Genomic DNA, 13008 nt, shown 5'->3' on the forward strand with positions numbered 1-13008 from the left:
ATAACTTTTATAACCATTACCATTAGAGATACTGTCAAATAGCTGCTGTTTTTATGAGTGAGTTCATGTCGAAGTTTTATTCAGCACTGTCAACACTGTTTTAATTCAACACTATTACAAAACATAAAGCACTTCTCTCTACTTCCACTCGCACTGCAGCTGCATTGAATGAGTAGTCAAGTGTATCGATAGCCCTGCGTTTTATAATTATTAGCAGCTCGTTGTCTATTTTAATATCGCAGAGTATTTAACTTTTTCTGGAATTTGAATTTGTGCCCGAGGCACAATCAAGTGGAAGATTGTGTCCCCTCTAAATGGTCAGTCTCATCGGAGGAACGCAAAGAAAGTAGGACCGTGAGAGGCGGATCCTCTGCTGCTCTCCCTCCCTCCGCTGAGACTGATACCATGTTCAAGACAATTGGGAACTCCTAAAAAAAACAACACAGTTGGAGTCATTAAAACTCGTTTTTTCAACCACTCCACACATTTCTTGTTAACAAACTATAGTTTTGGCAAGTCGGTTAGGCCATGTACTTTGTAATCTACAAGTAATTTTTCCAACAATTGTTTACAGACAGATTATTTCACTGTATCACAATTCCAGTGGGTCAGACGTTTACATACACTAAGTTGACTGTGCCTTTAAACAGCTTGGAAAATTCCAGAAAATTATGTAATGGCTTTAGAAGCTTCTGATAGGCCAATTGACATCATTTGAGTCAATTGTACCTGTGGATGTATTTCAAGGCCTACCTTCTAACTCAGTGCCTCTTTACTTGACATCATGGGAAAATACAAATAAATCAACCAAGACCTCAGAGAAAAAATAGTAGAACTCCACAAGTCTGGTTCATCCTTGGGAGCAATTTCTAAACGCTTGAAGGTACCACGTTCATCTGTACAAACAATAGTACGCAGCCGTCATACCGCTCAGGAAGGAGACAACGTTCTGTCTCCTAGAGATGAACGTACTTTGGTGCGAAAAGTGAAAATCAATCCAAGAACAGCAAAGGACCTTGTGAAGATGCTGGAGGAAACAGGTACAAAAGTATCTATATCCACAGTAAAACGAGCCCTATATCAACATAACCTGAAAGGCCACTCAGCAAGGAAGAAGCCACTGCTCCAAAACTGCCATAAAAAAAAGCCAGACTACAGTTTGCAACTGCACATCGTACTTTTTGGGGAAATGTCCCCTAGTCTGATGAAACAAAAATAGAACTGTTTGGCCATAATTACCATCGTTTGGAGGAAAAAGGCGGGATGCTTGCAAGCCGAAGAACACCATCCCAACCGTGAAGCACGGAGTGGCAGCATCATGTTGTGGGGGGGTGCTTTGCTGCAGGAGGGACTGGTGGTCTTCACAAAATAGATGGCATCATGAGGTTGGAAAATGATGTGGCTATATTGAAGCAACATCTCAAGACAACACTCAGGAAGTTAAAGCTTGGTCGCAAATGGTTCTTCCAAATTAATAATGACCCAAAGCATACTTCCAAAGTTGTGGCAAAATGGCTTAAGGACAACAAAGTCAAGGTATTGGAGTGGCCATCACAAAGCCCTGACCCCAATCCTATAGAAAATGTGTGGGCAGAACTGAAAAAGAGTGCGCGAGCAAAGAGGCTTACGAACCTTACCCAGTTACACCATCTCTGTCAGGCGGAATGGGCCAAAAGCTTGTGGATGACTACCCGAAACATTTGACCCAAGTTAAACAATTTAAAGGCAATGCTACCAAATTCTAATTGAGCGTATGTAAACTTCTGACCCACTGGGAATGTGATGAAGGAAATAAAAGCTGAAATAAAATCACTATTATTCTGACATTTTACATTCATAAAATAAAGTGGTGATCCTAACTGACCTAAGACAGGGAAATTTTACTAGGATTAAATGTCAGGAATTGTGTTTAATTGTGAGTTTAAATGTATTTGGCTAAGGTGTATGTAAACTTCTGACTTCAACTGAATATATATATATATAATAATAAAAAAGAAAAAGAGATCCGACTGGTCTTACACCTCAGGAACTCTGACAACTTTCTAGAGCCGACTTTCCGACTTGAAGTTAAATGACGTCATGATTTGCCTTGTTTTTTCCAGAGTTCCAAGTCTTGAAAGCACCATTACAATTAGATACAGGCACACTATATATACAGACGTACGTGGACACCCCTTCAAATTAGTGGATTTGGCTATTTCAGCCACACCCGTTGCTGACAAGTGTATAAAATTGAGCACACAGCTCTCCATAAATAAACATTGACAGTAAAATGGCCTTACTACTAAAGAGCTCAGTGACTTTCAACCTGGCACCGTCATAGGATGTCACCTTTCCAACAAGTCAGTTCATCAAACTTCTGTCCCTGGTCAACTGTAAATGCTGTTATTGTGAAGTGGAAACATCTAGGAGCAACAAAAGCTCAGCCGTGAAATGGTAGGCCACACAAGCTCACAGAACGGGACCGCCGAGTGCTGAAGCACGTAAAAATCGCCTGTCCTCGGTTGCAACACTCACTACTGAGTTCCAAACTGCCTCTGGAAGCAACGTCAGCACAAGAACGGTTTCCACACAAGCCTAAGATCACCATGCGTAATAACAAGCGTCGGCTGAAGTGGTTAAACCTGCTGCTATTGGACTCTGGAGCAGTGGAAACGCGTTCTCTGGAGTGATGAATCACGCTTCACCATCTGGCAGTCTGACAAATTAATCTGGATTTTTGTAGATGCCAGGAGAACAATAGCTGCCTAAATCCATAGTGCCAACTAAAGTTTGGTGGAGGAATAATGTTTTTCATGGTCCGCCTAGGTCCAGTGAAGAAAAATCTTAACGCTACAGCATACAATGACATTCTAAACGATTCTGTGCTGGCAACTTTGTGGCAACAGTTTGGGGTAGGCCCGTTCCTGTTTCAGAATGACAATGCCCCCATGCACAAAGCAAGGTCCATAAAGAAATGGTTTGTCGAGATCGGTGTGGAAGAACTTGACTGGCCTGCACAGAGCCCTGACCTCAACCCCATCGAACACCTTTGGGATGAATTGGAACGCCGACTGAGAGCCAGTCCTAACCACCCAACATCAGTGCCCGACCTCACTAATTATCTTGTGGCTGAATGGAAGAAAGTCCTCACAGCAATGTTCCAACATCTAGTGGAAGGCCTTCCCTGAATAGTGGAGGCTGTTATAGACGCAAAGTGGGGACCAACTTCATATTAATCCCCATTATTTTGGATGGTCGATGAGCAGGTGTCCACATACTTTTGTTACAATAAAAAAGCGAATTATTTGAAAAATATATTTAAATTCATGCTCAGATGTGCCTTGCTACACAAACTGATTTATTTTGTTATCAAAGCTTGAGCTTTGAAATATAATATGGTCTGAGAAGAACAATATTGGCAGGCCAGGCATATAGCCTATATGCTGTGATAATGTACTAGACCTACTGCACAGACTTCATTCCTACACAACTGTTTTTATTAGGTTCATGTCTTAAGTTATGTTTTAAGAAAATCTTGAGCAGTAGATCGCCGCTTGCTTTTTGGCTGCGAAAGTGATCTTGACTGTCCTACAGTAACAAACTAATCAAAATGCTATTGTGTTTTTTTTCCCCCAAAGCCTTCTTAAAGGCAACCAAAATTATTATTTTTGCAATAGCGTACTGTATATGAAATGTATTCATTATACTGTTAGAATGTTGCAGTCAGAATGACTGCTCATTAGCTTGAAAATTGGTCCCTCCAGGCCCAGCGTCTATGCAGAGTCTATGCAAATTAGTATGTGACTTGTTATGCACATTTCTACTTCTAAACTTATTTAGGCTTGCTATAACAAAGGGGTTGAATACTCAAAGACATTTCAGCTTTCATTTTTAATTAATTTGTAAACATTTCTAAAAACATAATTCCATTCTGGGGTATTATGTTTAGGCCAGTGACACAATCTCAATTTAATCCATTTAAAATACAGGCTGTAACACAACAGAATGTGAAAAAAAGTGAAGGGGTGCGAATTCTTTCTGAAAGCAGGTACATACTTGAATGTGTTGGTTCGGCCTATGTGTAGTAGAGCTAAACTTGGTGAGGCTATTGTAGAGTGAAGCAGTGGAAAGCACTTACAAAGACAGCGTGACAGACAGAGACACATGAGCGGATCAAGGTGCAGGGTGGCGGTGGCGCCCCCAGTGGGTTACGCCCGGTAAAGCAGGATCCTCTCAGCACAGACCTGGCCCACCAGGCCAGCGTACTGCGCCACCTCCATCTCGTCATTGGAGCACTTGCGTTTGCGGGCGTAGGCGGCGTAGGGCATGACCGTCCGTCTGTACAGCACCAGAGCACGACCCAGGTCCTTCAGTACGTGTGTGTCACCTGGACAGAAAGACAGACAAGTGGTGTGAAACATTCAGTGATGTGAAACGTTCTGAACATTGCAGATAGAAATAGACTGAATTGAGCCGAGATGATTGATTCCATATTCTATCTGACTACAGGTTTAATATTTTCCCAGTGTTTTAAAATTGTTTCATCCAGAGAATAAATCTATCACTTTCCTCCCTGGTATTTCCAGCCAAAACCGGACGTGTCATTCTAAAGCATATAAAACCATCGGACAGAATCGTGTGCCATTCTAAAGCTCAAATTATATACAGCAGAGTCAGACAACCATCAGATTTGGTTCCACACCACCAGAACCAACCCATTGATAACCAAAATATCCCAAATGATTGTGCCATCATCTAATAGGCTACATATAACAGCTATACCGCACAACAGAAAAACATAAAAGCCAATAGATGTAGCCTATGGGAAAAATAAATTAAACAAGCTTGAGTAACCTTTTTGAGTGTGGACTATTACTGTAGGCCTACTGTATTGTAATATACTGTATTATATGGACTGGAATAACCATGTTGTGCGTATTACCTACTCTTCCATCTATTGTTCCTTTATTCGCTCTCAACCGTTAAATGAAATATGTTTCCGTGTCCTTATCTTCATTGTAATTATATTATTCAAGCATGTAAGACTAGAAAAAGATGCAGATGGCTTCTCTTCACGAGGATTGAATGTTCATGGGTCTGAATGAATAGCTTACTTGCTTTAGCCTTTCACCATCGCACGCTCTCTCTCTTCTTTCAAACTCTTTTGGCTGCTTCATTTAACGTTCAACAAACAAGAGCAAACTTGCATCCCTCCTCGAATAGTCTATTAGTATAAGAAACGCTCAAATTTCCAACAAGCTATTCTAGGAGCTAAGGAGGAGAGGGGCCAGTGCAGAGCAGATGCGTGCGTAAATGCGCAAGAAAACTGAACTGTCCAACAATCTTGAACAGGATTATCTAAACTGAACAAAAATATATAAACTCAACATGTAAAGTGTCGGTCCCATGTTTCAGCTGAAATAAAAGATCCCAGAAATTGTCCATAAGCATAAAAAGCTTATTTCAGGTGTTCCTTGTGCTGGGGACAATGAAAGGCCACTCTAAGTGTGCCATTTTGTCACACACCACAATGCCAAAGATGTCTGAAGTTTTGAGGGCGCATGCAATTGGCATGCTGACTGCAAGAATGTCCACCAGAGCTGTTGCCAGAAAACTGAATGTTAACTTCTCTTAAAAAAAAACACCTCCAACATAATTTTAGAGAATTTGGCAGTACGTTCAACCATCAACACAACCTCACACCACGTGCAACCACGCCAGCCCAGGACCGCCATATGAGGATTCTTCACCTGCGGGACTGTCTGAGACCAGCCACCCAGACAGCTGATGAAACTGTGGATTTACACAACCAAAGACTTTCTGCACAAACTGTCAGAAACCATCTCAAGGAGGTTCATCTGCATGATCTTTGTCCTCACCAGGGTCATGACCGGACTTTAGTTCGGATCGTAACCGACTTCAGTGGGCAAGTGTTTCACATTCGATGACCCGCTGGCACGCTGGAGAACCGTGCTCTTCGCGGATTAATCAACGTGTATGGCGTTGTGTTGGCCAGCGGTTGGCTGATGTCAATGGTGCGAACAGATTGCCCCATGGTGGCGGTGGGGTTATGAATATGGGCAGGAATAAGCTACGGCAATGGCAATTTGGCTGCAGAGATACCATGACAAGATACTGAGGACCATCGTCGTGCCATTCATCTACAGCCACTACCCTATGTTTTAGCATGATAATGCTCGACCCCATGTCACAAAGATCTGTACACAATTCCTGGAGGCTGAAAATGTCCCAGTTCTTCCATGGCCTGCATACTCACCAGACATGTCACAAATTGAGCATGTTTGGGATGCTCTGGATTGATTGTGTGCGACAGTTTGTTCTAGTTCGAGCCATTAAAAGAATGGGACAACATTCCACAGGCCACAATCAACAGCCTGATCAACTCCATGTGAAGAAGATGTATCACACTGCATGAGGCAAATGGTGGTAACACCAGATACTAACTGGTTTTCTGATCCACGCCCCTGCCTTTTATTTTAAGGTAGAGTACCTGTGACCAACAGATGCATATTTGTATTCCCAGTCATTTGAAATCCATAGATTAGAGCCTACTGAATCTATTTCAATTGACATTTCCTGATATGAACTGTAACTCAATTTATTGAAATTGTTGCATGTTGCATTTATATTTTTAAATGCAATTTGAATGCAATTGATGGAGAGGGAGAAAGACAGAGTGCTTGTGTGCACAATGATTTAAAGTAACAATATTCGAGTGATACTGTTTATGATCTTCACAATGAAAAAATAAGGTAACCCCCGAAAGCCAGATGGAAATGTGTAAATTAGACACACATTTATATTAGTCTATCATTCAGATGTATTAGGCCTAATATTACTGTAGGATAGGCTATACCTGTCAGAAGGAAAAAAAGTTAACAGCTGATGAGATGATGCATGCATTGTGAACTGTGCACCATACTGAGATGCCGCCCACCCTGAGTGTTGATTGATCATGCAGATAGAGCAGAGAAGGCATTGGATATAATTTAACAGTTCAATTTCACGTAATGCTGATAATTGACTTGTTTCTCACAGTTAATCTCAAGGGAAACAGGAGTTGGTTGTCGCAGCAAATTTCGGTAACCCGGTTCCCGCTATTAAACGCTATACCTGACAGACAATCCTATCTGATCTACCAGATACATTTATTTTTGAAATTATTAAAAAAATATATTTCACCCCTTTTTCGTGGTATCCAATTGGTAGTAGTTACTGTCTTGTCTCATTGCTGCAACTCCCGTACGGACTCGGGAGAGGCGAAGGTCGAGAGCCATGCGTCCTCCGAAACACAACCCAACCAAGCCTCACTGCTTCTTGACAACGCACATCCAACCCGAAAGCCAGCCGCACCAATGTGTCGGAGGAAACACCGTACTAGAGGTCGACCGATTATGATTTTTCAACGCCGATACCGATTATTGAAGGACCAAAAAGGCCGATACCGATTAAATCGCCCGATTTTTTAAAATGTAAATTTTATTTATTTGTAATATTGACAATTACAACAATACTGAATGAACACGTATTTTAACTTAATATAATACATCAATAAAATCAATTTAGCCTCAGGTAAATAATGAAACATGTTCAATTTGTTTTAAATAATGCAAAAACAAAGTGTTGGAGAAGAAAGTAAAAGTGCAATATGTGCTTTGTAAGAAAGCTAAAGTTTCAGTTCCTTGCTCAGAACATGAGAACTTATGTTATTCATATGTTCAATATTCCCAGGTAAGAAGTTTTAGGTTGTAGTTATTATAGGAATATTTCCCTCTATATCATTTGTATTTAATTAACCGTTGACTATTGGATGTTCTTATAGTCACTTTAGTATTGCCAGTGTAACAGTATAGCTTCCGTCCCTCTCCTCGCTGCTCCCTGGGCTCGAACCAGCTACACAACGACAACAGCCACCACATCGAAGCAGGGTTACCCATGCAGAGCAAGGGAAACAACCACCCCAAGGCTCAGAGTGAGAGAAGTTTGAAACGCTATTAGCCAGCCGTTTCACTTCGGTTACACCAGCCTCATCTCGGGAGTTGATAGGCTTGAAGTCATAAACAGCGCAATGCTTGATGCACAACGAAGAGACGCTGGCAAAACGCACAAGAGTGCTGTTTGAATGAATGTTTACGCGCCTGCATCTGCCTACCACCGCTCAGTCAGATACAAGTATCGAAGTATGCTTGTATGCTCAGTCAGATTATATGCAACACAGGACACGCAGATAATATCATGAACCATGTGTAGTTAACTAGTGATTATGATTGATTGTTTTTTACAAGATAAGTTTATTGCTGGGCTAGCAACTTACCATGGCTTACTGCATTTGCGGAACAGGCAGTCTCCTTGTGGAGTGCAACGGCAGGTCGTTATTGCGTTGGACTAGTTAACTGTAAGGTTGCAAGATTGGATCCCCTGAGCTGACAAGGTGAAAATCTGTCGTTCTGCCCCTGAACGAGGCAGTTAACCCACCGTTTCTAGGCCATCATTGAAAATAAGAATGTGTTCTTAACTGACTTGCCAAGTTAAAAAAAGTTGTAAAATAATAATAATAAAAAGATTTTAAAAAAAAATAGGCAAATCGGCACCCAAAAATACAGATTTCCGATTGTTATGAAAACTTGAAATCAGCCCTAATTAAATCGGCCATTCCGGTTAAATCGGTCGACCTCTACACCGTACACCTAGCGACCTGGTCAGCCTGCACTGCGCCCGGCCCACCACAGGAGTCGCTAGTGTGCGATGAGACAAGGATATCCCTGCCGGCCAAACACTCCCTAACACGGATGACGCTGGGCCAATTGTGTGTCGCCCCATGAGCCTCCCAGTCATGGCCGGCTGCGGCAGAGCCTGGGCTTGAACCCAGAACCCTACCCTACCTGTTTAAAGTGGAACTGTAACGTTCTGTTACATCCTTATGAACAGGCCCCAGGGTAAGGCTCAATCCAATCACAAGACATATATAAACGTAGACATACAACACATTCGTTCTCGTATACCTCTGTTGGCATGGACAGGTTGTTAGAGCATGGACAATTGTTAAAGGAATCCAGGAACCAAACACATACATAACGCCGACCATCCCTCAAAAATCCGGTAGTAGAGACCCTTATACATGCCTTTGTCACATCATGTCTTGACTACTGCAATGGAGTCCTATTTGGGGTGTCTAGCAAAGCCCTGGATAGGTTCCAGTACGCCACTGCCAGTGTCCTCACACACTGAGAACACATCACCTGCACTCTGCACCACCGTCACTGGCTCCCAGTCAAATTCCACGTCACCTATAAGATCCTACTCCTCACCCTCCATGGCCTTATCCCCTCATACCACTCAGACATCCTCCACATACACACACCCTCCTGCTGTCTCTACTCTGACTCTGGATTACTAACCATCCCAAAAACAAGACTCTGCATTCTGCACCCCTGCCTCCAAACTCTCTCCCCCCAGTCACTCACAACTCTGACTCTATAGCTACTTTCAAAAACACTCAAATACCACGGGTACCGTCTGGATTTCCCCTCAGCTTAGCTCAGCCTTACTCAGCTCTTGTTAATTTAAAAATAAATAAAAAGCTGATTAGCTTAACTACAGTGCATTCGGGAAGTATTCAGAAACCCTTACCCTTTCCACATTTTGTGATGTTACAGACTTGTTCAAAACATTAAGTAAAATTTTTTTTAAAAAATCCTCAATTTACACAAATAACTTGTTTACAAAAGTATTCAGACCCTTTGCTATGAGACTCAAATTTGAGCTCAGGTGCATCCTGTTTCCATTGACCATCCTGGAGATGTTTCTACAACTTGATTGGAATCCACCTGAGGTAAATTCAATTGATTGGACATGATTTGGAAAGGCACATCTGTATATATGGCACATCTGTATATATGAAGTCCCACAGTGCATGTCAGAGCAAAAACCAAGCCATGAGGTCAAAGGAATTATCCGTAGAGCTCCGAGACAGGATTGTGTCGAGGCACAGATCTGGGGAAGGGTACCAAACAATTTCTGCAGCTTTGAAGGTCCCCAAGAACACACACATAATTCTTAAATGGAAGAAGTTTGGAACCACCAATACTCATCCTAGAATTGGCTGCCCAGAGAAGAGCCTTGGTCAGGGGGGTGACAAAAAACCCGATGGTTCACTCTGACAGAGCTCTAGAGTCCCTGTGGAGATGGGAGAACCTTCAAGAAGGACAACCATTTATGTAGCAGTCCACCAATCAGGCCTTTAGAGTGGCCAGATGGAAGCCAATCCTCAGTAAAAAGGCACATGGCAGCCCACTTCCAGTTTGTCAAAAGGCACCTAAAAACTCAGGCCATGATAAAAAACATTATCTGGTCTGATGTAACCAATATTGAACTCTTTGAACTCACTTCTGGAGGAAACCTGGCACCATCCCTACAGTGAAGCATGGTGGTGGCAGCATCATGCTGTGGGGATTGTTTTCAGTGGCAGGGACTAGGAGACTAGTCAGGATCGAGGCAAAGATGAACAGAGCAAAGTACAGAGAGATCCTTGATAAAAACCTGCTCCAGAGTGCTCAGGACCTCAGACTGGGGCGAAGACTCACCTTCCACAACAGGACAACAACCCTAAGCACACATCCAAGAAAACGCAGTAGTGGCTTCGGGACATGTCTCTGAATGTCCTTGAGTGTCTCAGCCAGAGCCCAAACATCATTGGAGAGACCTGAAAATAGATGTACAGCAACGCTCCGTATCCAACCTGACAGAGCTTGAGAGGATCTGCAGAGAAGAAATTGGAGAAACTCCCCAAATACAGGTATGCCAAGCATGTAGTTTCATACCAAAAAAGGCTTGAGGCTGTAATCACTGCCAAAGGTGCTTCAACAAACCTGTTTTTGCTTTGTCATTATGGAGTAGTGTGTGTAGATTGATTAGGGGGAAAAAATATTTAATACATTTTAGAACAAGGCTGTAACGTAATAAAATTAGGATTTTGTTGTTATGCTTGTTTTTTTTACTCTTGCTGTACAGTATTAAAATCCCATGTATTATCAATCATCTCCCGCCCCAATTCCCCTAACCTAGAGCAATGGCGGTGTGTTGGTCTGACTTTCGGTTGTTTATAAGGCCTCACTCCTGGCCCGGCTTTGCGAAACTAGTTGCTCAGTCATAAAGGCTGACAGTGAGTTCCCGAAGAGCAGTGAAGCACTAAAAATGGTCCTCGCAGATTTGGGTGGAAAAAAGGGTGAAGAGGTAGGTAACCCCTGGTCCACACACCTCGAGGCACAATCCATTCTCCAGCGGTGAAGAGCCGTGCCAGCTAGTACACAATAGTGCCAACAGTCAGAGAGGCGGCACAGGGCATTGGGGAATATCATGTCACCTGGGTTTACCTTTCTACATACACATTAAGGGCCATACTCTGACTTAAAAGCCCAACTTGTTTTTACACCTGTGGCATGTCTCCCTTTGATATCAATGAACGTGAAAGTCTGAATTGTGCACGCTTACTGTATCTCTAGTAGGAATCAGGTCAATACAGTACAACCCGTACACTTTGAGGGCCCAAATCTGTCTATCAAATCAGTAGAACACCAATGGGCGTTTCCCTATCAGGACGTGAGGTAGACTGACCATCCAGCCACGCACTGTAGGGTCAGCCAGGAGGGAGAAAATAAACATGGTGATTCCACATTGGCAGTGCAGCCACGTGGCGACAAATGAGCGAAACAGGAGGAGAGTTATGATTGTTATTAATAGACAGAAAAGGCTCCCGCCCACTCTTCATTACGTTACTCTCCAAACTAGAGCTAGGCACATGTGGTACCCAGCTGAGGGTGGTGTATGGACTGTGTGTTTCCTCTTATTGTTCCAATTTTAAATGAACTCATACAAATATTCACCCAACTAAGCCCGTCTCTGCTCTCCAGCTGAAGAGTTAAGAGACGAGATGAGACAGGGAGAGACAAAACAGACGGACAGTACTATTATTATATAGTGTTGACTTGACCATGCATCACGGCACTTCTGCCTCTTGACTTTTACTTTCTACATTCCGTTGCTCTGTTCCCACAACGACGACTGGAGTTAGCTTTTGATAAACTGCCCACTTCTCCACTTGTAGGGCATTAGTGTACCAACGTGATCCAGACAGAGAACCCTAACAATGCTTCAGATCCATTCACACTCCATGATGAAAATGATAAAGAAGCGGAGCTAAGGAGGACGAGGAGAAGGAAGAGAGAGGGGACCACCTTAGTCAACCAATATGATATAGTTAATGCTTCAAATCCAGTCTTCATGTTCATTATTAAAGGCGCAGAGAAGAGGAAGATGAGGAGTAGAGGGGGAACCGAATGCACAAATATAGTGTGGCCAATAATGACCCACTCTGGATGGTTTCTGACTTTGGTCAAGATTTGTTTCTTCCACAGCTCAGCACAACATTTTATTAAATAATATTTCCACATGGGTTTAATGAGAAAAATGTTGAATTGGAAAATGCCCTTGGGCTCCCAACTTCTTTCTTTCCCTCTCCCTCACTCTCTTCCTCTACTACAGGGGGATATGTATATTTTGAGTGAGATATTATTGAATCCACAGTTTTGCATCATGTTTTATTTAAACACTCAGTTGTTTTCATCTCTTCTAAATATGCTGATTTGTGAAATCTATTACATATCAGTTTCATCTTTTGAAACGAAAAACAAAATCAGCAATATCTCACAACTTGAATATTTACGCCTGTGGCTTCACAAGAGTAAACAAGTATTCAGAACACTTGACTTCCATATTTTCTCCACCCATCTACACACAATTCCCCATAACAAAAAAGTGAAAACATGTTTTTAGAAATGTTTAGAAATACAGAAATATCTCATTTACATAAGTATTCACACCCCTGAGTCAATACATGATAGAATCACCTTTGGCAGTGATTACTGCGTAAGTCTAAGAGCATTGCACACCAAGATTGTACAATATTTGCAATTTTTTTCAAGCTCTGTCAAGTTGGTTATTGATCAT

At 42.3% G+C, this 13008-nt stretch overlaps 1 protein-coding gene across 3 annotated transcripts in view; it reads right to left on the minus strand.

Annotated features, from left to right (window-relative positions):
• Positions 1-203: 203 nt before the first annotated feature.
• Positions 204-13008, minus strand: part of LOC139409522 (arginyl-tRNA--protein transferase 1) — a 189475-nt gene continuing 176670 nt past the window's right edge. For all 3 annotated transcript variants that reach the window (XM_071154815.1, XM_071154808.1, XM_071154797.1), the window contains one exon: positions 204-4369. In XM_071154815.1, the coding sequence (XP_071010916.1) occupies positions 4191-4369 (179 nt within the window). In that variant the 3' untranslated portion in view covers positions 204-4190. The remainder of the gene's footprint in view (positions 4370-13008) is intronic.

The sequence above is a fragment of the Oncorhynchus clarkii genome, chromosome 1 (assembly GCF_045791955.1).
Source record: "Oncorhynchus clarkii lewisi isolate Uvic-CL-2024 chromosome 1, UVic_Ocla_1.0, whole genome shotgun sequence".
Classification (NCBI taxonomy): Eukaryota; Metazoa; Chordata; class Actinopteri; order Salmoniformes; family Salmonidae; genus Oncorhynchus; species Oncorhynchus clarkii.